At 43.2% G+C, this 26051-nt stretch overlaps 1 protein-coding gene across 3 annotated transcripts in view; it reads left to right on the top strand.

Moving 5' to 3' along the window:
* Positions 1 to 26051, top strand: part of LOC124003805 (glutamate receptor-interacting protein 2-like) — a 251701-nt gene that overhangs the window by 211352 nt on the left and 14298 nt on the right. For all 3 annotated transcript variants that reach the window (XM_046312392.1, XM_046312390.1, XM_046312389.1), the window contains 2 exons: positions 18121 to 18238; positions 20160 to 20525. In XM_046312392.1, coding sequence (XP_046168348.1) covers positions 18121 to 18238; positions 20160 to 20525 — 484 coding nt within the window. The remainder of the gene's footprint in view (positions 1 to 18120; positions 18239 to 20159; positions 20526 to 26051) is intronic.

Here is a 26051-nt window from a genome sequence, read left to right as displayed (position 1 = left end):
TCGAAGAGAATTCTCTTGGAAGATAATGCGGTCTACATTTGATTGTGAGGAATTCTAAATCAGGTGAACAGAAGGATTTGAGTTCCTGTATGTTTCCTTCATCACACCATGTCCCGTTAGTCATGAGGCATACGCCCCCGCCACTCTTCTTACCAGAGAGATGTTTGTTTCTGTCGGCGCGATGCGTGGAGAAACCCGTTGGCTGCACCGCCCTGGATAGCGTTTTCCCAGTGAGCCATGTCTCCGTAAAGCAAAGAACGTTGCAGTCTCTGATGTCCCTCTGGAATGCCACCCTTGCTCGGATTTCATCAACCTTGTTGTCGAGAGACTGGACATTGGCAAGAAGAATACTGGGAAGTGGTGCGCGATGTGCCCTTTTTCGGAGTCTGACCAGAACACCGCCGCGTTTCCCTCTTTTTCGGAGTCGTTTCCTTGGGTCGCTGCATGCGATCCATTCCGTTGTCCTGTTTGTAAGGCAGAACACAGGATCTGCGTCGCGGAAAACATATTCTTGGTCGTACTGATGGTGAGTTGACGCTGATCTTATATTCAGTAGTTCTTCTCGACTGTATGTAATGAAACCTAAGATGACCTGGGGTACTAATGTAAGAAATAACACGTAAAAAAACAAAAAACTGCATAGTTTCCTAGGAACGCGAAGCGAGGCGGCCATCTCAGTCGGCGCCAGCTGAAATTGATGTATCACTATTCTTTCATTAAAGACATGAGTAACCACCACGCTGCATTTCGGTCCGCCTCTCTTTCTACAAACGAAGAACACTGTTACAAGGTTCTGTCTTCATTATAAAATCTATGTTATATTATCCATATCAAATCTATGTCGTAGTATCCATATAAAATCTATGTTGTAGTATCCATATAAAATTGGCCTACAAAAAGGGGAGACACAAATACCATATGACCGTCCATCTGACCTGGAGGAGGAAATTATTGTCCAAAAACAAACAAAAGTGGTACAGACCAAAGGACAAGGACAGGGAATATGTACACTGACCAGAGATATGGCCAATGTTCTCCGCTGGTGCCTTTAAGATAGGCCAATAAGATAGGCCAATAAGATAGGCCAATAAGATAGGCTAATAAGATAGGCCAATAAGATAGGCCCATAAGATAGGCCCATAAGATAGGCTAATAAGATAGGCCCATAAGATAGGCTAATAAGATAGGCCCATAAGATAGGCTAATAAGATAGGCCAATAAGATAGGCCAAAGTATTTATTTATTTATTTCACCTTTATTCAACCAGGTAGGCAAATTGAGAACAAGTTCTCATTTACAATTGCGACCTGGCCAAGATAAAGCAAAGCAGTTCGACAGATACAACGACACAACATACAGTCAATAATACAGTATAAACAAGTCTATATACAATGTGAGCAAATTAGGTGAGAAGGGAGGTAAAGGCAAAAAAGGCCATGGTGGCAAAGTAAATACAGTATAGCAAGTAAAACACTGGAATTGTAGTTTTGCAATGGAAGAATGTGCAAAGTAGAAATAAAAATAATGGGGTGCAAAGGAGCAAAATAAATTAATGAATTAAATACAGTTGGGAAAGAGGTAGTTGTTTGGGCTAAATTATAGGGTTTAGGTAGGTGCAGTAATCTGTAAGATGCTCTGACAGTTGGTGCTTAAAGCTAGTGAGGGAGATAAGTGTTTCCAGTTTCAGAGATTTTTGTAGTTCGTTCCAGTCATTGGCAGCAGAGAACTGGAAGGAGAGGCGGCCAAAGAAAGAATTGGTTTTGGGGGTGACTAGAGAGATATACCTGCTGGAGCGTGTGCTACAGGTGGGAGATGCTATGGTGACCAGCGAGCTGAGATAAGGGGGGACTTTACCTAGCAGGGTCTTGTAGATGACATGGAGCCAGTGGGTTTGGCGACGAGTATGATGCGTGGGCCAGCCAACGAGAGTGTACAGGTCGCAATGGTGGGTAGTATATGGGGCTTTGGTGACAAAATGGATTGCACTGTGATAGACTGCATCTAATTTGTTGAGTAGGGTATTGGAGGCTATTTTGTAAATGACATCGCCAAAGTCGAGAATTGGTAGGATGGTCAGTTTTACAAGGGTATGTTTGGCAGCATGAGTGAAGGATGCTTTGTTGCGAAATAGGAAGCCAATTCTAGATTTAACTTTGGATTGGAGATGTTTGATATGGGTCTGGAAGGAGAGTTTACAGTCTAACCAGACACCTAAGTATTTGTAGTTGTCCACATATTCTAAGTCAGAGCCGTCCAGAGTAGTGATGTTGGACAGGCGGGTAGGTGCAGGTAGCGATCGGTTGAAGAGCATGCATTTAATTTTACTTGTATTTAAGAGCAATTGGAGGCCACGGAAGGAGAGTTGTATGGCATTGAAGCTTGCCTGGTGGGTTGTTAACACACTGTCCAAAGAAGGGCTGGAAGTATATAGAATGGTGTCGTCTGCGTAGAGGTGGATCAGGGACTCACCAGCAGCAAGAGCGACCTCATTGATGTATACAGAGAAGATAGTCGGTCCAAGAATTGAACCCTGTGGCACCCCCATAGAGACTGCCAGAGGTCCGGACAGCAGACCCTCCGATTTGACACACTGAACTCTATCAGAGAAGTAGTTGGTGAACCAGGCGAGGCAATCATTTGAGAAACCAAGGCTGTCGAGTCTGCCGATGAGGATGTGGTGGTTGACAGAGTGAAAGCCTTGGCCAGATCAATGAATACGGCTGCACAGTAATGTTTCTTATCGTTGGCGGTTAAGATATCGTTTAGGACCTTGAGTGTGGCTGAGGTGCACCCATGACCAGCTCTGAAACCAGATTGCATAGCAGAGAAGGTATGGTGAGATTCGAAATGGTCGGTAATCTGTTTGTTGACTTGGCTTTCGAAGACCTTAGAAAGGCATGGTAGGAAAGATATAGGTCTGTAGCAGTTTGGGTCAAGAGTGTCCCCCCCTTTGAAGAGGGGGATGACCGCAGCTGCTTTCCAATCTTTGGGAATCTCAGACGACACGAAAGAGAGTTTGAACAGGCTAGTAATAGGGGTGGCAACAATTTTGGCAGATAATTTTAGAAAGAAAGGGTCCAGATTGTCTAGCCCGGCTGATTTGTAGGGGTCCAGATTTTTCAGCTCTTTCAGAACATCAGCTGAATGGATTTGGGAGAAGGAGAAATGGGGAAGGCTTGGGCGAGTTGCTGTTGGGGATGCAGTGCTGTTGACCGGGGTAGGAGTAGCCAGTTGGAAAGCATGGCCAGCTGTAGAAAAATGCTTATTGAAATTCTCAATTATGGTGGATTTATCAGTGGTGACAGTGTTTCCTATCTTCAGTGCAGTGGGCAGCTGGGAGGAGGTGTTCTTATTCTCCATGGACTTTACAGTGTCCCAGAACTTTTTTGAGTTAGTGTTGCAGGAAGCAAATTTCTGCTTGAAAAACCTAGCCTTGGCTTTTCTAACTGCCTGTGTATAACGGTTTCTAGCTTCCCTGAACAGCTGCATATCACGGGGGCTGTTCGATGCTATTGCAGAACGCCATAGGATGTTTTTGTGTTGGTTAAGGGCAGTCAGGTCTGGAGAGAACCAAGGGCTATATCTGTACCTGGTTCTAAATTTCTTGAATGGGGCATGTTTATTTAAGATGGTTAGGAAGGCATTTAAAAAAAATATCCAGGCATTCTCTACTGACGGGATGAGATCAATATCCTTCCAGGATACCCCTGCCAGGTCGATTAGAAAGGACTGCTCGCTGAAGTGTTTCAGGGAGCGTTTTACAGTGATGAGTGGAGGTCGTTTGACCGCTGACCCATTACGGATGCACGCAATGAGGCAGTGATCGCTGAGATCTTGGTTGAAGAGAGCAGATGTGTATTTAGAGGGGAAGTTGGTTAGGATGATATCTATGAGGGTGCCCGTGTTTAAGGCTTTGGGGTGGTACCTGGTAGGTTCATTGATAATTTGTGTGAGATTGAGGGCATCAAGTTCAGATTGTAGGATGGCTGGGGTGTTAAGCATGTTCCAGTTTAGGTCGCCTAGCAGCACGAGCTCTGAAGATAGATGGGGGGCAATCAGTTCACATATGGTGTCCAGAGCACAGCTGGGGGCAGAGGGTGGTCTATAGCAGGCGGAAACGGTGAGAGACTTATTTTTAGAGTGGTGGATTTTTAAAAGTAGAAGTTCAAATTGTTTGGGTACAGGCCTGGATAGTAGGACAGAACCCTGCAGGCTATATTTGCAGTAGATTGCAACACCGCCCCCTTTGGAAGTTCTATCTTGTCTGAAAATGTTGTAGTTTGGAATTAAAATTTCATAATTTTTGGTGGTCTTCCTAAGCCAGGATTCAGACACAGCTAGAACATCCGGGTTGGCAGAGTGTGCTAAAGCAGTGAATAGAACAAACTTATGGAGGAGGCTTCTAATGTTAACATGCATGAAACCAAGGCTATTACGGTTACAGAAGTCATCAAAAGAGAGCGCCTGGGGAATAGGAATGGAGCTAGGCACTGCAGGGCCTGGATTCACCTCTACATCGCCAGAGGAACATAGGAGGAGAAGAATAAGGGTACGGCTAAAAGCAATAAGAATTGGTCGTCTAGAACATCTGGAACAGAGAGTAAAAGGAGGTTTCTGGGGGCGATAAAATAGCATCAAGGTATAATGTACAGACAAAGGTATGGTAGGATGTGAATACAGTGGAGGTAAACCTAGGTATTGAGTTATGAAGAGAGAGATATTGTCTCTAGAAACATAATTGAAACCAGGAGATGTCATTGCATGTGTGGGTGGTGGAACTAATAAATTGGATAAGGTATAGTGAGCAGGACTAGAGGCTCTACAGTGAAATAAGCCAATAAACACTAACCAGAACAGCAATGGACAAGACATATTGACATTAAGGAGAGGCATCCTTAGTCGAGTGATCAAAAGGGGCCAGTGAGTGGAGAGGTTGGTTTGGGGGTCACGGCGATTTAGACAGCTAGCCAGGACATCGGTAGCAAGCTAGCATAGGATGGAGGTCTGTTGTTAGCCACCTCTTGCGTTCCGTCAGTAGATTAGTGGGGTTCCGTGTGGTAGAGGGGATTAGTCCAAATCACACAACAACAAAAAAAAAAAACAATAGATATAGTTATAGAGGCCCAAGAAGAAACATAATAATAATAAAAATAAATAAATTGTCCGATTGTCTATTCTGAGAGCAGCCGGTAAGAGCTAATGGTTAGCAGGTCGCAGATGGGCGTTCAGGTAACGTCGCGACGGAGGAGCCAGCCGGATCTCCTTCGGGTAGATAACGTCGGCAGTCCAGTTGTGAAGGCCCGGTGGGGCTCCGCGTAGGCAGTAAAACGGGTCCGGATAGGTGACTGCAGCCCAGGAGTGATTGACGGAGCTGGCTAGCTCCGGAGTAATTGATGTTTGCTCCGGAATCGACGAGAGTAGATAGACACACGGATAGCAGCTGGCTAGCTGTGAGATCCGGGAATGAATGTCCAGAGAGCAGTTGAAATCCAAGGACATGCAGAGAAAAATTGGTCCGGTATGTTCCGTTCCGAGCCGCGCTGCGCTGCGCCGTACAAAACTGGTGATAGATTTTCGAGCTAAAGGATAGCTGATAACCACAAACCGTGGTTAGCTGAATACTAACAATTTGCCAGTAAAGAAGCTAACTAGCTTCTGAACTAGCTTCTGATTAGCTTCTGGCTAGCTCCTGGCTAGCTTCTGGCTAGTTAAGGCTAGGGGAAGCTAAGCTTTCAAATATCATCTATTTGGCATTTGGCCGCCGAAGTAGCGGGTCCTTCCGTCTGTAGCCTACGTGATTTAAAACAATCCACAGCTTCAACAAATTAATCTTTATTCCACAAATCTTTCTTTCTGGTGTACTAGCCTATTTTGATGTTATTTATGTATGTATGTATAGACAGGAGTAAGCTAATTGGGTGTAACGACGTTCGTCTGTAGAAGGAGAAGCGGACCAAAAGGCAGCGTGGTGGTTACTCATGTTCTTAAATGGAAAATGAACGATACATGAAATAACTTAAATCTTCAAAACAACAAACGGACCGTGAAAACCTATACAGCCTATCTTGTGACAACAAACACAGCGAAAGGAACAATCACCCACGAAACTACGACGCATTTTGGAGCGACCCATACGTCCCTGATGTTTCATGCGGCTGACATAAATAATGGTGTATTAGCTTATAGTTTTTTTTTTTAGTCATTGATTTTGATTGGCTCACGTTTTACTGGTACGGCGTACCCCCACTATTTATTTTTGCTGGGAAGCCGTATCGGATTGTACCACCTTTCTTTCACCCCTGGGTCGGCCTGATATAGTTTCTTGCTTTTAGCCTTGTGTGCAGTGCCTCAGAGAGTGCTTGTGATGTCATCACCACTAAATCAGTGGTGGAGTGTGTGATTTAGGAGGGTCAGCCTCCCCTTAGCACTACCTCTAAGGCTCCGGCCCCATATCTACTCTAGTGTACTACTTTGTCTGTAATCTGTTGGCATGCATTCTAAGTAGTATGTTAGTGGTATGTTAGTAGCATGTTAGTGGTATGCTAGAAGTATGTAGGTAGTATGTTAGTAGTATGTAAGTAGTATGTTAGTGGTATGTGTGTAGTGTAACGGATGTGAAACGGCTAGCTTAGTTAGCGGTGTGCGCTAAATAGCGTTTCAATCGATTACGTCACTTGCTCTGAGACCTTGAAGTAGTAATTCCCCTTGCTCTGCAAGGGCCGTGGCTTTTGTGGAGCGATGGGTAACGATGCTTCGAGGGTGACTGTTGTCGTTGTGTGCAGAAGGTCCCTGGTTCGCGCCCGGGTATGGGCGAGGGGACGGTTTAAAATTATACTGTTACAGTAGCATGTTAGTGAGTTAGTAGTATGTTTTATTTATTTTTTATTTGAATTATTATATTTATTCTTTATTTAACCAGGTAGGCTAGTTGAGAACAAGTTCTCATTTGCAACTGCGACCTGGCCAAAATAAAGCATAGCAGTGTGAACAGACAACACAGAATTACACATGGAGTAAACAATTAACAAGTCAATAACGCAGTAGAAAAAAATGGGCAGTCTATATACAATGTGTGCAAAAGGCATGAGGAGGTAGGCGAATAATTACAATTTTGCAGATTAACACTGGAGTGATAAATGATCAGATGGTCATGTACAGGTAGAGATATTGGTGTGCAAAAGAGCAGAAAAGTAAATAAATAAAAAACAGTATTAAAACAGTATGGGAATGAGGTAGGTGAAAATGGGTGGGCTATTTACCAATAGGCTATGTACAGCTGCAGCGATCGGTTAGCTGCTCGGATAGCTGATGTTTGAAGTTGGTGAGGGAGATAAAAGTCTCCAACTTCAGCAATTTTTGCAGTTCGTTCCAGTCACAGGCAGCAGAGTACTGGAACGAAAGGCAGCCAAATGAGGTGTTGGCTTTAGGGATGATCAGTGAGATACACCTGCTGGAGCGCGTGCTACGGATGGGTGTTGCCATCGTGACCAGTGAACTGAGATAAGGCGGAGCTTTACCTAGCATGGACTTGTAGATGACCTGGAGCCAGTGGGTCTGGCGACGAATATGTAGTGAGGGCCAGCCGACTAGAGCATACAAGTCGCAGTGGTGGGTGGTATAAGGTGCTTTAGTGACAAAACGGATGGCACTGTGATAGACTGCATCCAGTTTGCTGAGTAGAGTGTTGGAAGCCATTTTGTAGATGACATCGCCGAAGTCGAGGATCGGTAGGATAGTCAGTTTTACTAGGGTAAGCTTGGCGGCGTGAGTGAAGGAGGCTTTGTTGCGGAATAGAAAGCCGACTCTTGAGAGTTTGCAGTCTAGCCAGACACCTAGGTACTTATAGATGTCCACATATTCAAGGTCGGAACCATCCAGGGTGGTGATGCTAGTCGGGCATGCGGGTGCAGGCAGCGATCGGTTGAAAAGCATGCATTTGGTTTTACTCGCGTTTAAGAGCAGTTAGAGGCCACGGAAGGAGTGCTGTATGGCATTGAAGCTCGTTTGGAGGTTAGATAGCACAGTGTCCAATGACGGGCCGAAAGTATATAGAATGGTGTCGTCTGCGTAGAGGTGGATCAGGGAATCGCCCGCAACAAGAGCAACATCATTGATATATACAGAGAAAAGAGTCGGCCCGAGAATTGAACCCTGTGGCACCCCCATAGAGACTGCCAGAGGACCGGACAGCATGCCCTCCGATTTGACACACTGAACTCTGTCTGCAAAGTAATTGGTGAACCAGGCAAGGCAGTCATCCGAAAAACCGAGGCTATTGAGTCTGCCGATAATAATATGGTGATTGACAGAGTCGAAAGCCTTGGCGAGGTCGATGAAGACGGCTGCACAGTACTGTCTTTTATCGATGGCGGTTATGATATTGTTTAGTACCTTGAGTGTGGCTGAGGTGCACCCGTGACCGGCTCGGAAACCAGATTGCACAGCGGAGAAGGTACGGTGGGATTCGAGATGGTCAGTGACCTGTTTGTTGACTTGGCTTTCGAAGACCTTAGATAGGCAGGGCAGGATGGATATAGGTCTATAACAGTTTGGGTCCAGGGAGTCTCCCCCTTTGAAGAGGGGGATGACTGCGGCAGCTTTCCAATCCTTGGGAATCTCAGACAATATGAAAGAGAGGTTGAACAGGCTGGTAATAGGGGTTGCGACAATGGCGGCAGATAGTTTCAGAAATAGAGGGTCCAGATTGTCAAGCCCAGCTGATTTGTACGGGTCCAGGTTTTGCAGCTCTTTCAGAACATCTGCTATCTGGATTTGGGTAAAGGAGAACCTGGAGAGGCTTGGGCGAGGAGCTGCGGGGGGGGGAGCTGTTGGCCGAGGCTGGAGTAGCCAGGCGGAAGGCATGGCCAGCCGTTGAGAAGTGCTTATTGTGAGTAGCATGTTAGTGAGTTAGTAGTATGTTAGTTAGTGGTATGTGAGTAGTATGTAAGTAGCACGTTAGTGAGTTAGTAGCATGTTAGTGAGTTAGTAGCATGTTAGTGAGTTAGTAGTATGTTAGTTAATGGTATGTGAGTAGTATGTAAGTAGCATGTTAAATGTATGTGAGTGGTATGTTAGTGAGTTAGTATCATGTTAGTGAGTTAGTAGTATGTAAGTAGCATGTTAGTGAGTTAGTAGTATGTAAGTAGCATGTTAGTGAGTTAGTAGCATGTTAGTGAGTTAGTAGTATGTTAGTTAGTGGTATGTGAGTAGTATGTAAGTAGCATGTTAGTGAGTTAGTAGCATGTTAGTGAGTTAGTAGTATGTAAGTAGAATGTTAGTGAGTTAGTAGTATGTAAGTAGCATGTTAGTGAGTTAGTAGCATGTTAGTGAGTTAGTAGTATGTTAGTTAGTGGTATGTGAGTAGTATGTAAGTAGCATGTTAGTGAGTTAGTAGCATGTTAGTGAGTTAGTAGTATGTAAGTAGCATGTTAGTGAGTTAGTAGTATGTAAGTAGCATGTTAGTGAGTTGGTAGCATGTTAGTGAGTTAGTAGTATGTTAGTTAGTGGTATGTGAGTGGTATGTAAGTAGCATGTTAGTGAGTTAGTAGCATGTTAGTGAGTTAGTAGTATGTAAGTAGCATGTTAGTGAGTTAGTAGCATGTTAGTGAGTTAGTAGTATGTTAGTAGCATGTTACTGAGTTAGTAGTATGTTAGTTAGTGGTATGTGAGTAGTATGTAAGTAGCATGTTAGTGAGTTAGTAGCATGTTAGTGAGTTAGTAGCATGTTAGTGAGTTAGTAGTATGTTAGTTAGTGGTATGTGAGTAGTATGTAAGTAGCATGTTAAATGTATGTGAGTCGTATGTTAATAGTTTTATTTAGTAGTATGTAAATATGATGTTAGTTTGTAGTATGGGAGTAGTATGCTAAAGGTATTTGAGTAGTATGTGAGTAGTATGTGAGTAGTATGTGAGTAGTATGTGAGTAGTATGTGAGTGGTATGTGAGTGGTATGTGAGTGGTATGTGAGTAGTATGTGAGTAGTATGTGAGTAGTATGTGAGTAGTGTGTGAGTAGTATGTGAGTAGTATGTGAGTGGTATGTGAGTGGTATGTGAGTGGTATGTGAGTGGTATGTGAGTGGTATGTGAGTGGTATGTGAGTGGTATGTGAGCGGTATGTGAGCGGTATGTTAGTAGTATATTAATGGTATGTTAGTAGCATGTGAGTAGTATGTTAGTGGTATGTTAGCAGCATGATAGTGGTATGCTAGTAGCATGTGAGTAATATGTAAGTTGTATGTTAGTGTATACTAGTAGCATGTGAGTAATATGTAAGTAGCATGTTAGTGGTATGCTAGTAGTATGTGAGTAGCATGTTAGTTAGTAGTATGTGAGTAACATGTTAGTGAGTTAGTAGTATGTGAATAACATGTTAGTGAGTTAGTAGTATGTTAGTTAGTGGTATGTTAGTTAGTGGTATGTGAGTAGTATGTAAGTAGCATGTTAGTGAGTTTGTAGCATGTTAGTGAGTTAGTAGCATGTTAGTGAGTTAGTAGTATGTTAGTTAGTGGTATGTGAGTAGTATGTAAGTAGCATGTTAAATGTATTTAGGGGTTAGGGTTAGGATTAGGATTAGGGGTTAGGGTTAGGAGTTAGGATTAGGGGGGGTTAGGGTTAGGAGTTAGGATTAGGGGTTAGGGTTAGGGGTTAGGTTAGGATTAGGGGTTAGGGTTAGGGTTGATGTTCCCACCTAGGGTTAGGGGTTAGGGTTAGGATTAGGGGTTAGGGTTAGGATTAGGGGTTAGGGTTAGGATTAGGGTTAGGGTTGATGTTCCCACCTAGGGTTAGGGGTTAGGGTTAGGATTATGGGTTAGGATTAGGGGTTAGGGTTAGTATTAGGGGTTAGGATTAGGGGTTAGGGTTAAGGGTTAGGATTAGGGGTTAGGATTAGGGGTTAGGATTAGGGGTTAGGGGTTAGGATTAGGGTTTAGGGTTAGGATTGGGGGGTTAGGGGTTTGGGTTAGGGTAAGGGTCCTTCTTTCAGGGTTAGGATTGGGGGTTGGGGGGTTTGTATGCACACATGACTTAGTCGCTTTGGATAAGCGTCTGCTAAATGGTTGATTATTATTCCCACCTAGGGTTAGGATTAGGGGTTAGGGTTAGGGGTTATGGTTAGTGTTAGGGGTTAGGATTAGGGTTAGGGGTTAGGGTTAGGATTAGGGGTTAGGGGTTAGGGTTAGGGTTAGGGTAAAGGTTGATATTCCCACATAGGGTTAGAGTTAAGGGTTAGGATTAGGGGTTAGGGTTAGGGTTAGGGATTAGGGTTAGCGTTGATGTTCCCACATAGGGTTAGGGGTTAGGGTTAGGATTAGGGGTTAGGGTTAGGATTAGGGGTTAGGTGTAAGGGTTAGGGTTAGGATTAGGGGTTAGGGTAAGGATTAGGGGTTAGGGTTAGGATTGGGGATTAGGGTTAGGGTAAGGGTTGATGTTCCCACCTAGGGTTGGGGGTTAGGGTTAGGATTAGGGGTTAGGAGTAGGGGTTAGGGTTAGGATTAGGGTTAGGGTTAGGGGTTAAGGGTTAAGATTAGGGGTTAGGGTTAGGGGTTAGGGTTAGGGTTGATGTTCCCACCTAGGGTTAGGATTAGGATTAGGGTTAGGGTTAGGGTTAAGGGTTAGGATTAGGGGTTAGGATTAGGGTTAAGGGTTAAGGGTTAGGGTTAAGGGTTAGGGGTTAGGATTAGGGGTTAGGATTAGGGTTAGGATTAGGGTTAGGGTTAGGGGTTAGGGTTAGGGTTAGGATTAGGGTTAGGGGTTAGGGGTTAGGGTTAAGGGTTGCAAAATTACAGTAAATTTTCCAAATTTCCCAAGTAAAAAAAAATCCTGATTGGACAAATCTAGATTTCCTGCTTTTTCCCCTTTTGATTCTGGGAATCTTGACAAGCCTATTTCAACCTATACTACCCTGCTTCTCCAGTACCTGGACCTTTAACTACCAGCTAGCACAGTTGAACTGCTCTTATTTCATGCATCAACTGTCCCTCGTGACACATCTGATACAGTGCTACGTAAAATGCAGTAGTGGCTTCCTTACCAACTGACCATAGCCACTCTGCCCAAACCTAAAACGGGATTGTTTCGGACGCATAATGTCCACGTTCGAAGTTCCTAAACAGACAAAACATTCAATAAGATCCAGGGAGATGGTTTCAACAAAAGAGGTTTATTCTTCTCATATTAAACAAACAAATGATTCAATTTCAATTCAATTTCAATTCAAGGGCTTTATTGGCATGGGAAACATGTGTTAACATTGCCAAAGCAAGTGAGATAGACAACATACAAAGTGAATATATAAAGTGAAAAACAACAAAAATTAACAGTAAACATTACACATACAGAAGTTTAAAAGCAGTAAAGACATTACAAATGTCATATTATATATATATACACAATGTACAAATAGTTAAAGGACTCAAGATAAAATGAATAAGCATAAATATGGGTTGTATTTACAATGGTGTTTGTTCTTCACTGGTTGCCCTTTTCTCGTGGCATTCTCTCATCAACTTAGATCATAGATTACTTGACATATATACTGTACTGTATGTCTGTAGTGTCAAGATTATAGTGCTCCCGTGTGTAGCTAGGACTCCCCTCTTCCCTCGAAGGCCCAACTTCCTGCCTTTATCCTATCACAAACACACTTACCACAGTACAATGAATGAGCAAGAGGCTGGAGCTAAAAACTACACTAAGAACCAAAGGAATTTATCTCAATCAGGTTAAGAGAAATCATAAAGGTACCTACCTAATATTGCATCATATACATTCATATTTAATATATTTACACAAACGTATACGGAGCTCTGTATGTTCTGTCTTTTATACAAATGTTTCCACCACATTAATCAGCTCATAATAATGTTTGGAACGGAGTAAATGGAATGGTATGGAACACATCAAACACCTGGTTTCCACGTGTTTGATTCCATTCCACTGGCTCCGTTCCAGTCATTATTGTGAGCCGTCCTCCCCTCAGCAGCCTGCTGTGGTTCTGCCTGGACCTGTGACTGCCAGTGAGCACTCTTCAACTGTCACACATGATGCCTGTGATTCAGTCAGTGTTATATAATATGTTGTTGAATTATATAACCCTCGTGTCACAGATTCACTTCAGTCATCCCACACATTTTGTTCTGTGTTCATCATTGTGTTTCCTTTTCCTCCATTCATGCCTCAATTTACTTTCTCTTGTCAGTACCAACAACGTTCAACTAATATTACGACGGCTGCTATGTTAGCTGCTACATGGACGCTAATGGTAATGATGAGCTAATGGTAACGATGAGCTAATGGTAACGATGAGCTAATGGTAACGATGAGCTAATGGTAACGATGAGCTAACTGTAGTGATGAGTTAATGGTAATGATGAGCTAATGGTAGTGATGAGCTAATGGTAACGATGAGCTAATGGTAACGATGAGCCAATAACGATGAGCTAATGGTAACAATGAGCTAATTGTAGAGATTTTTATTTATTTTTGATTTTACCTTTATTTTACTAGGCAAGTCAGTTAAGAACAAATTCTTATTTTCAATGATGGCCTAGGAACAGTGGGTTAACTGCCTGTTCAGGGGCAGAATGACAGATTTTGTACCTTGTCAGCTCGGGGATTTGAACTTGCAACTTTTCGGTAACTAGTCCAATGCTCTAACCACTAGGCTACCCTGCCGAGATAAGCTAATAACGATGAGCGAATGGTAACGATGAGCTAATGGTAGTGATCAGCTAATGGTAATGATGAGCTAATGGTAGTGATGAGCTAATAGTAACGATGAGCTAATGGTAACTATGAGCTAATGGTAGTGAAAAGCTAATGGTAACGATGAGCTAATGTAAAGATGAGCTAATGGTAATGATGAGCTAATGGTAGTGATGAGCTAATTGTAGTGATGAGCTAATGGTAGTGAGCTAATGGCAACGAGGAGCTAATGGTAACGATGAGCTAATGGTAGTGATGAGCTAATGGTAACGATGAGCAAATGGTAATGATGAGCTAATGGTACCGATGAGCTAATGGTAGTGATGAGCTAATGGTAACGATGAGCAAATGGTAGTGATGAGCTAATGGTACCGATGAGCTAATGGTAATGATGAGCTAATGGTAACGATGAGCTAATGGTCGTGATGAGCTAATGGTAATGATGAGCTAATGGTAACGATGAGCTAATGGTAACGATGAGCTAATGGTTGTGATGAGCTAATGGTAATGATGAGCTAATGGTAACGATGAGCTAATGGTAACGATGAGCTAATGGTCGTGATGAGCTAATGGTAATGATGAGCTAATGGTAACGATGAGCTAATGGTAACGATGAGCTAATGGTCGTGATGAGCTAATGGTAATGTTGAGCTAATGGTAACGATGAGCTAATGGTAAGGATGAGCTAATGGTAATGATGAGCAAACTGTAGTGATGAGCTAATGGTAATCATGAGCTCATGGTAAGTCTCGGGGAGGACACTCTAACCACAAGGCCACTGAGTATGAAATACTAATAATAATATTATTGTAGAACCAGGAGGAAAACCAGGAAGAGAACCAGGAGGAGAACCAGGAGGAAAACCAGGAAGAGAACCAGGAAGAGAACCAGGAGGAAAACCAGGAAGAGAACCAGGAGGAAAACCAGAAAGAGAACCAGGAAGAGAACCAGGAAGAGAACCAGGAGGAGAACCGGGAGGAGAACCAGGAAGAGAACCAGGAAGAGAACCAGGAGGAGATATTGAACGTATTGCTTCCTTATCCTCCAACATGTTTCAGTCCTGCCATCTTGAATCAAACTGACAGCATGGCTTCTTGTAATAACCTGTATCAATCCACTTATCCGCTAACTCGGGGTGTGTTCGCAATTCAATCTGGAGTGCCAGAGTGCATTCAGAGTCCCCTCTGGGCATTTGTCAAATTCAGAGCGTTTTGCTCTCGGAGCGTTCAGAGCGCACACTGGATGCTCTGGCCGAGGAGTAGGATTCATCCGAGCGTTCTGGCCTCACAATGGCAGTCAAGCACCCAAGCTAACTGGCTAATGTTACCTAGCTTGCTAGCTCCAGAAACAAATTCTCTGACCATTTTACTCCCCCTAGTAGAGCTGGTTAGGCTGTTTTCATGTTATCCAGAACGTTGGTGACTGTAACTGTGCTGCTGGCAACCATTTAAACTAGCTTTTTTTGCCGACTTTTACTGCCATATTCAATGGGTGTTGAGGGTTTACTGCCATATAAAATGGGTGTTAGTAAATGAATCAGTTATTCTGCGCTCTGGCACACTCAGACGAGAGTGCTCTGAAATTAGAGTAGATAGCCAGAGCGAATTTACGAACACACCCGTATTTGTACTATATTTTTCTAAGCTTTTTCTTCTTTTTTTCTAATCTGGAATGCATTGATTTGAGCCATTAAAACATACAAAATAGTGAAGAGTGAAAGCCTGTCATTATTTTTTATACAATTTAATTTCATACCTCTTAGCCTTGTTTTCCCTGTCTGCACTGTCTGTCTCTTGTCTCTGTACATCTCTTTGTCTCTCTCCCGCTCTCCCTCTGTTCTCTTGTCTTCTCTTTCTCGCTCCCACTCTCTCTCTCTCTCTCTACTGTCTCTCCCTCTCTCTCTCTCTCTCTCTCTCTCCTCGCTGTTCTCTCTCTCTCTCTGTCTCTCTCTCTCTCTGCTCTCTCTCTCTCTCTCTCTCTCTCTCTCTCTCTCTCTCTCTCTCTCTCTCTCTCTCTCTCTCTCTCTCTCTCTTCAATTCAATTCAATTCAAGGGGCTTTATTGGCATGGGAATCATGTGTTAACATTGCCAAAGCAAGTGAGGTAGATAATATATAAAGTGAATATATAAAGTTAAATAAACAATACAAATTAACAGTAAACATTACACATACAGAAGTTTCAAAACAATAAAGACATTATAAATGTCATATTATATATATACAGTGTTTTAACAATGTACAAATGGTTAAAGGACACAAGATAAAATAAAGAAGCATAAATATGGGTTGTATTCACAATGGTGTTTGTTCTTCACTGGTTGCCCTTTTCTCGTTGCAACAGGTCACAAATCTTGCTGCTGTGATGGCACACTGTGGAATTTCACCCAGTAGATTTGGGAGTTTATCAAAATTGGATTTGTTTTCGAATTCTTTGTGGATCTGTGTAATCTGAGGGAAATATGTCTCTCTAATATGGTCATACATTGGGCAGGAGGTTAGGAAGTGCAGCTCAGTTTCCACCTCCTTTTGTGGGCAGTGAGCACATAGCCTGTCTTCTCTTGAGAGCCATGTCTGCCTACGGCGGCCTTTCTCAATAGCAAGGCTATGTTCACTGAGTCTTTACATAGTCAAGGCTTTCCTTAATTTTGGGTCTCTCTCTCTCTCTGCTGTCTCTCTCCTCTCGCTGTTCTCTCTCTCTCTCTCTCTCTCTCTCTCTCTCTCTCTCTCTCTCTCTCTCTCTCTCTCTCTCTCTCTCTCTCTCTCTCTCTCTCCTCTCACTGTCTCTGCTGTCTCTCTCCTCTCTCTCTCTCTCTCTCTCTCTCTCTCTCTCTCTCTCTCTCTCTCTCTCTCTCTCTCTCTCTCTCTCTCTCTCTCTCTCTCTCTCTCTCTCTCTCTCTCTCTCTATATCTGCTGTCTCTCTCCTCTCGCTGTTCTCTCCCTCTCTCTCTCTTTCTCTCTCTCTCTGCTGTCTCTCTCCTCTCGCTGTTCTCTCTCTCTCTCTCTCTCTCTCTCTCTCTTTCTCTCTCTCTCTCTCTCTCTGTCTCTCTCTCTCGCTGTTCTCTCTCTCTCTCTCTCTGCTGTCTCTCTCCTCTCGCTGTTCTCTCTCTCTCTCTCTCTTCTCTCTCTCTCTGTCTCTTTCTTGCTGTCTCTCTCTGCTGTCTCTCTCTCTCTCTGCTGTCTCTCTCTCTCTCTCTCTCTCTCTCTCTGCTGTCTCTCTCTCTTCTGTCTCTCTCTGTTCTCTCTCTCTCTCTCTCTCTCTCTCTCTCTCTCTCTCTCTCTCTCTCTCTCTCTCTCTCTCTGCTGTCTCTCTCCTCTCGCTGTTATCTCCCTCTCTCTCTCTCTCTCTCTCTCTCTCTCTCTCTCTCTCTCTCTCTCTCTCTCTCTCTCTCTCTCTCTCTCTCTCTCTCTCTCTCTCTCTCTCTCTCTCTCTGCTGTCCCACCTCTCGCTGTTCTCTCTCTCTCTGTCTCTTTCTCTTCCTCTCTCTCTGTCTCTCTCTCTGCTGTCTCTCTCCTCTCGCTGTTCTCTCTCTCGACTCAGGTGTTCAGTGTCACAGCTATGAACTGCTCTTCCACCAGGGTGTGTGTTTATTTGCCTGTAGGGTTTCATGTACTGCTCTCCTCTCATACATACTGTAGGGTTTCATGTACTGCTCTCCTCTCATACATACTGAAGGGTTTCATGTACTGCTCTCCTCTCATACATACTGTACTATACACAACTCTCCTCTCCTCATTCCCTCCCCTCTTCGCTTCTGTCTCACCAGAATAAAATAACTTGCACATGTTGTTTTGTCGTAACATCAGCTGTTGTTAAATGACTATTGTTGAGCTGTGTGGGGGCCAATGGCAGCTTCATGTACAGCTAATTTTAACATGTATTCTGATTCTTTATTGTGTTGCCACAGTTACACACTCATCGTTGTTCACTCACACATCACCTTCTTTTTTGTTTGTATTGTTGGTATATAGTTGTATTTTAAATGTGTGTGACTGTCCTTGTCTTATCAGTGTTTTTTCTTTGTTTCTTGTCATGTTTTGTGTTTTTTTGTGGACCCCGGGAAGAGTAGCTGCAGCCTCTGAAAAAAATCAAATTAGGGCTCCTAATAAACACACACTGAACAATACACCAGCCAGCCTCATTTTTTAAATTGTACCTTTATTTAGGCAAGTCAGTTAAGAACAAATTCTTATTTTCAATGACGGCCTAGGAACAGTGGGTTAACTGCCTGTTCAGGGGCAGAACGACAGATTTGTACCTTGTCAGCTCGGGGGTTTGAACTTGAACCCTTCCGGTTACTGGTCCAACACTCTAACCACTAGGCTACCCTGCCACCCCTCCTAGTGATGGCATCGTGATGTACTGTTCATCCAGCATGCAACATCTAACACCTGTACTTTCCTGTGGTTGTTGATACAGATACACCAGCCAGCCTCACAGTGACGCCATCATGCTCGACCACGAGGACAGTTTCTGGTGTCAGGCACTGGAAGACCTGGAGACCTGTGGACAGTCTGAGCTCCTCAGAGAGATAGAGGTATACTACCTTTAACTTATCTGGTTAAAAATAAAGGCAAGCAGTCCTTTACACTCACAGCCCCTGTCATCCCGTAATACAGGTTGAAAATGGTAGATTTGACCTCCGTCTAAGGCACTGCATCGCAGTGTTGATGCGTTACGACAGCCTTGGGCTCGATCCCGGTCAAAGCCGGTCGTGACATCGAGTCCCATAGGGCGGCGCACAGTTGGCCCAGCGTCGTCCGGTTAGCATAGAGTCTATTGTTACTTTATATATCAGTTAGCATAGAGTCTATTGTTGCTTTATATATCAGTTAGCATAGCATCTATTGTTACTTTATATATCAGTTAGCATAGCATCTATGGTTGTTTTATATATCAGTTAGCATAGCATATATTGATGCTTTATATATCAGTTAGCATAGCATCTATTGTTGCTTTATATATCAGTTAGCATAGCATCTATTGTTGCTTTATATATCAGTTAGCATAGCATCTATTGATGCTTTATATATCAGTTAGCATAGCATCTATTGTTGCTTTATATATCAGTTAGCATAGCATCTATTGTTGCTTTATATATCAGTTAGCATAGCATCTATTGTTGCTCCTGTACTCTACTATACTCTACTATACTCTGCTATACTTTACTATACTATGCTATACTCTACTCTACTATACTCTACTATTTCCTCTACTCTAATATACTCTACTCTACTCTACCATACTCTACTCTAATATACTCTACTATACTATACTTTACTCTACTCTACTATACTACACTATACTCTTCTCTACTATACTATACTCTACTTTACTATACTCTACTCTACTATAATATACTCTACTATACTCTACTATTCCCTCTACTCTGATATACTCTACTCCACTATACTATACTATACTCTACTACACTATACCATACTATACTATACTATACTATACTCTACCCTACTCTACTCTACTCTCTACTATACTATACTATACTCTGCTCCGCTATACTGATGATGATTTGATGATACTATACTATACTATGCCAGACTCTACTCTACTCTACTCTGCAATACGCTACTGTACTGTACTATACTATACTATACTCTACGCTAATATACTCTACTCTACTCTACTCTACTCTACTATACTATACTATACTATACCATACTCTACTCTACTATGCTCTACTCTACTCTACTTTTTGCTCTACTCTACTATTTCCTCTACTCTACTCTTTACTATACTCTACTCTGCTCTACTCTTTACTCGACTATACTCTACTATACTATACTCTACTCTACACTTTGCTCTACTCTTTAACCTACTCTTTGCTATACTAAACTCTTTACTCTACTCTTCACTTTACTCTACTCATTATTTTACTATACTCTTTACTCTTTACTCTACTTGACTCTTTACTCTTCCTCTACTCTCTACTCTACTCTACTCTACTCTACTCTCTACTCTACTCTACTCTTTACTCTACTCTACTCTTTACTATACTCTACTCTACTTGACTCTTTACTCTTCTCTACTCTTCTCTACTCTACACTTTACTATACTCTACTCTACTATTTACTCTACTCTTTACTATACTCTACTCTACTCTTTACTCTACTCTACTCTACTTTACTCTTTACTATACTCTACTCTACTTTACTCTTTACTCTACTCTACACTTTACTCTAATCTCTACTGTCTACTGTTTACTCTTTACTCATTATTCTACTTTTTACTCTACTCTCTACTCTCTACTCTTTACTCTACTTGTGATAATGCCAGAGAAGCCAGTGCTTGGAGGATATATTGGCACAGATGTTGTTAGGCCTGTGACAAAGTTGACATATTGATCGACACATTTTAATTTATATACTTATATATTTTATATATATTTTTAATCTACTCTACTCTACTCTTCTCTACTCTATACTCTACTCTCTCTGTAGGCATCTATTATGACGGGCAGTGCCATCAGTATTGGGGTGGATGGTAACAAGTCCCATGGCCTCCCCCACCCTGGAGACCCCGTCTGCCAGCCCCGCATCAGCCCTCTGCGGAGGAGCTCCCTCCAGCACCACGATGCCAAGACCCACCTGCACCAGGAGGCCCACCTCCACCAGGGGGCCCACCTGCACCCGGAGGCTCATCTGCACCCGGAGGCCCAACTGCTGCATCACGAGGCCAGAACCCAGCTGCATCACGAGGCCAGGGCAAAGAACACACTCCGGGTGTCTGAGAAGACCTGGGAGTCTCGTAGGATCAAGGAAGAGATGCAGGAGATCCTCTCCCCTACCCCTCTGGAGCTACACAAGGTGACTGCCATACCCACCAGTGAGACCTATCCTCCTAGGTTTTAACTACAAAAGGTTTGGAGTGGAAACCTACTGTAGAGTGGCTCTCCTGGAACAGAGTTTAAGTTAAAACCTACAGGAGGGAATCTCTCCAGGAACAGGGTTGGAGTTAAAACCTACAGGAGGGTGTCTCTCCAGGAACAGGGTTGGAGTTAAAACCTACAGGAGGTTATCTCTCCAGGAACAGGGTTGGAGTGAAAACCTACAGGAGGTTAGCTCTCCAGGAACAGGGTTGGAGTGAAAACCTACAGGTGTGTAGCTCTCCAGGAACAGGGTTGGAGTGAAAACCTACAGGAGGGTCTCTCTCCAGGAACAGGGTTGGAGTTAAAACCTACAGGAAGTTAGCTCTCCAGGAACAGGGTTGGAGTGAAAACCTACAGGAGGGTCTCTCTCCAGGAACAGGGTTGGAGTTAAAACCTACAGGAAGTTAGCTCTCCAGGAACAGGGTTGGAGTGAAAACCTACAGGAGGGTCTCTCTCCAGGAACAGGGTTGGAGTTAAAACCTACAGGAAGTTAGCTCTCCAGGAACAGGGTTGGAGTTAAAACCTACAGGAAGTTAGCTCTCCAGGAACAGGGTTTTAGTTAAAACCTACAGGAAGTTAGCTGTCCAGGAACAGGGTTTTAGTTAAAACCTACAGGAAGTTAGCTGTCCAGGAACAGGGTTTTAGTTCAAACCTACAGGAAGTTAGCTCTCCAGGAACAGGGTTTTAGTTAAAACCTACAGGAAGTTAGCTCTCCAGGAACAGGGTTGGAGTTAAAACCTACAGGAAGTTAGCTCTCCAGGAACAGGGTTGGAGTGAAAACCTACAGGAGGGTCTCTCTCCAGGAACAGGGTTGGAGTTAAAACCTACAGGAAGTTAGCTCTCCAGGAACAGGGTTGGAGTTAAAACCTACAGGAAGTTAGCTCTCCAGGAACAGGGTTTTAGTTAAAACCTACAGGAAGTTAGCTGTCCAGGAACAGGGTTTTAGTTAAAACCTACAGGAAGTTAGCTGTCCAGGAACAGGGTTTTAGTTAAAACCTACAGGAAGTTAGCTGTCCAGGAACAGGGTTTTATTTAAAACCTACAGGAAGTTAGCTCTCCAGGAACAGGGTTTTAGTTAAAACCTACAGGAAGTTAGCTCTCCAGGAACAGGGTTTTAGTTAAAACCTACAGGAAGTTAGCTCTCCAGGAACAGGGTTTTCGTTAAAACCTACAGGAAGTTAGCTCTCCAGGAACAGGGTTTTAGTTAAAACCTACAGGAGGGTCTCTCTCCAGGAACAGGGTTGGAGTTAAAACCTACAGGAAGTTAGCTCTCCAGGAACAGGGTTTTAGTTAAAACCTACAGGAAGTTAGCTGTCCAGGAACAGGGTTTTAGTTAAAACCTACAGGAAGTTAGCTGTCCAGGAACAGGGTTTTAGTTAAAACCTACAGGAAGTTAGCTCTCCAGGAACAGGGTTTTAGTTAAAACCTACAGGAAGTTAGCTCTCCAGGAACAGGGTTTTAGTTAAAACCTACAGGAAGTTAGCTCTCCAGGAACAGGGTTTTAGTTAAAACCTACAGGAAGTTAGCTCTCCAGGAACAGGGTTTTAGTTAAAACCTACAGGAAGTTAGCTCTCCAGGAACAGGGTTTTAGTTAAAACCTACAGGAAGTTAGCTCTCCAGGAACAGGGTTTTAGTTAAAACCTACAGGAAGTTAGCTGTCCAGGAACAGGGTTTTAGTTAAAACCTACAGGAAGTTAGCTCTCCAGGAACAGGGTTTTAGTTAAAACCTACAGGATGTTAGCTCTCCAGGAACAGGGTTTTAGTTAAAACCTACAGGAAATTAGCTCTCCAGGAACAGGGTTTTAGTTAAAACCTACAGGAAGTTAGCTGTCCAGGAACAGGGTTGGAGTTAAAACCTACAGGAAGTTAGCTGTCCAGGAACAGGGTTGGAGTGAAAACCTACAGGAAGTTAGCTCTCCAGGAACAGGGTTGGAGTGAAAACCTACAGGAAGTTAGCTGTCCAGGAACAGGGTTGGAGTGAAAACCTACAGGAAGTTAGCTGTCCAGGAACAGGGTTTTAGTTAAAACCTACAGGAAGTTAGCTGTCCAGGAACAGGGTTGGAGTTAAAACCTACAGGAAGTTAGCTGTCCAGGAACAGGGTTTTAGTTAAAACCTACAGGAAGTTAGCTGTCCAGGAACAGGGTTGGAGTTAAAACCTACAGGAAGTTAGCTGTCCAGGAACAGGGTTTTAGTTAAAACCTACAGGAAGTTAGCTGTCCAGGAACAGGGTTTTAGTTAAAACCTACAGGAAGTTAGCTGTCCAGGAACAGGGTTGGAGTTAAAACCTACAGGAAGTTAGCTGTCCAGGAACAGGGTTTTAGTTAAAACCTACAGAAAGTTAGCTCTCCAGGAACAGGGTTGGAGTTAAAACCTACAGGAAGTTAGCTGTCCAGGAACAGGGTTTTAGTTAAAACCTACAGGAAGTTAGCTGTCCAGGAACAGGGTTTTAGTTAAAACCTACAGGAAGTTAGCTGTCCAGGAACAGGGTTGGAGTTAAAACCTACAGGAAGTTAGCTGTCCAGGAACAGGGTTTTAGTTAAAACCTACAGGAAGTTAGCTGTCCAGGAACAGGGTTTTAGTTAAAACCTACAGGAAGTTAGCTGTCCAGGAACAGGGTTGGAGTTAAAACCTTCAGGAAGTTAGCTGTCCAGGAACAGGGTTTTAGTTAAAACCTACAGGAAGTTAGCTGTCCAGGAACAGGGTTGGAGTGAAAACCTACAGGAAGTTAGCTGTCCAGGAACAGGGTTTTAGTTAAAACCTACAGGAAGTTAGCTGTCCAGGAACAGGGTTGGAGTTAAAACCTACAGGAAGTTAGCTGTCCAGGAACAGGGTTTTAGTTAAAACCTACAGGAAGTTAGCTGTCCAGGAACAGGGTTTTAGTTAAAACCTACAGGAAGTTAGCTGTCCAGGAACAGGGTTGGAGTTAAAACCTACAGGAAGTTAGCTGTCCAGGAACAGGGTTTTATTTAAAACCTACAGGAAGTTAGCTGTCCAGGAACAGGGTTGGAGTGAAAACCTACAGGAAGTTAGCTGTCCAGGAACAGGGTTTTAGTTAAAACCTACAGGAAGTTAGCTGTCCAGGAACAGGGTTGGAGTTAAAACCTACAGGAAGTTAGCTGTCCAGGAACAGGGTTGGAGTGAAAACCTACAGGAAGTTAGCTCTCCAGGAACAGGGTTGGAGTGAAAACCTACAGGAAGTTAGCTGTCCAGGAACAGGGTTGGAGTGAAAACCTACAGGAAGTTAGCTGTCCAGGAACAGGGTTGGAGTGAAAACCTACAGGAAGTTAGCTGTCCAGGAACAGGGTTGGAGTGAAAACCTACAGGAAGTTAGCTGTCCAGGAACAGGGTTGGAGTGAAAACCTACAGGAAGTTAGCTGTCCAGGAACAGGGTTTTAGTTAAAACCTACAGGAAGTTAGCTCTCCAGGAACAGGGTTGGAGTTAAAACCTACAGGAAGTTAGCTCTCCAGGAACAGGGTTGGAGTTAAAACCTACAGGAAGTTAGCTGTCCAGGAACAGGGTTTTAGTTAAAACCTACAGGAAGTTAGCTGTCCAGGAACAGGGTTGGAGTTAAAACCTACAGGAAGTTAGCTGTCCAGGAACAGGGTTTTAGTTAAAACCTACAGGAAGTTAGCTGTCCAGGAACAGGGTTGGAGTTAAAACCTACAGGAAGTTAGCTGTCCAGGAACAGGGTTTTAGTTAAAACCTACAGGAAGTTAGCTGTCCAGGAACAGGGTTGGAGTTAAAACCTACAGGAAGTTAGCTGTCCAGGAACAGGGTTTTAGTTAAAACCTATAGGAAGTTAGCTGTCCAGGAACAGGGTTGGAGTGAAAACCTACAGGAAGTTAGCTGTCCAGGAACAGGGTTTTAGTTAAAACCTACAGGAAGTTAGCTGTCCAGGAACAGAGTTGGAGTTAAAACCTACAGGAAGTTAGCTCTCCAGGAACAGGGTTGGAGTGAAAACCTACAGGAAGTTAGCTGTCCAGGAACAGGGTTTTAGTTAAAACCTACAGGAAGTTAGCTCTCCAGGAACAGGGTTGGAGTTAAAACCTACAGGAAGTTAGCTCTCCAGGAACAGGGTTGGAGAGTCCGGCACCACTGAAACCTGACCCCCGTGTCTGTTGAGGTCTAGACAGTGTAACACACCACTGTAATCAATAATAGATCAATACATGCATTATTGAGCAACAACACTCTTATTGATTGATCGGCTCGTGTACCCTGCTCTCCCGTGTCAGACCAACCTGCCTGCTGTAACTTTTCTCATGGCGGGTATTACCGAGGAAGGTTTTACTTGCAGTGATCGTGATGGCTATTGCACCTTGAATCCACGTATTGTACCGTGCGTCGGCTAAAGGACTGTAAATTAAGTCTTCACTAAGAGTGTCTGTCAGCTAAATTAACTAACTTTAAATTAAATGATACAGCATATTATACCCTGGTTGGTTCGAGCCCTGAATGCTGATTGGCTGACAACCGTGGTACACTAGAGCGTATACCACGGGTATGACAAAGCATTTATTTTTACTGCTCTAATAGCGTTGGTGACCAGTTTATAATAGCAATAAGTCACCTCGGGGGGTTTGTGGTATATGTCCAATATACCACGGCTAAGGGCTGTATCCAGGAACTCTGCATTGTGCCGCACGTAAGAACAGCCCTTAGTCGTGGTACATTGGCCATATACCACACCCCCTCGGGCCTTATTATAAACCGGGTAGTTTGGGTCCTGGATGCTGATTGGCCGAAACAGCAATCCAGCTGTGTATGTCAAACAATATACCACGGGTAGGACACACAACTACTTGTTTACTGTTCTGTTTATGGTAGTAACTGGGGATTGTGGTCTAGCCATTATACCACTACCAAGGTCTGAATCCTAAGAATAGTCTTGAAGCTTGATATGTAGCCTTGAAACTATGTGTTCACAGTACTAAACTAACAGGTTAAATTAACTAACAGGTTAAATTAACTAACAGGTTGTAACTATGTGTTCACAGCTCTAAACTAACAGGTTAAATTAACTAACAGGTTAAATTAACTAACAGGTTGTAACTATGTGTTCACAGCTCTAAACTAACAGGTTAAATGAACTAACAGGTTGTAACTATGTGTTCACAGCTCTAAACTAACAGGTTAAATGAACTAACAGGTTGTAACTATGTGTTCACAGCTCTAAACTAACAGGTTAAATGAACTAACAGGTTGTAACTATGTGTTCACAGCTCTAAACTAACAGGTTAAATGAACTAACAGGTTGTAACTATGTGTTCACAGCTCTAAACTAACAGGTTAAATTAACTAACAGGTTGTAACTATGTGTTCACAGCACTAAACTAACAGGTTAAATGAACTAACAGGTTGTAACTATGTGTTTGCAGCTCTAAACTAACAGGTTAAATGAACTAACAGGTTGTAACTATGTGTTCACAGCACTAAACTAACAGGTTAAATGAACTAACAGG

Source organism: Oncorhynchus gorbuscha, linkage group LG18 (genome assembly GCF_021184085.1).
Source record: "Oncorhynchus gorbuscha isolate QuinsamMale2020 ecotype Even-year linkage group LG18, OgorEven_v1.0, whole genome shotgun sequence".
In the NCBI taxonomy this organism is placed as follows: domain Eukaryota; kingdom Metazoa; phylum Chordata; class Actinopteri; order Salmoniformes; family Salmonidae; genus Oncorhynchus; species Oncorhynchus gorbuscha.
This window is presented reverse-complemented; position numbering and strand designations above follow the sequence as displayed.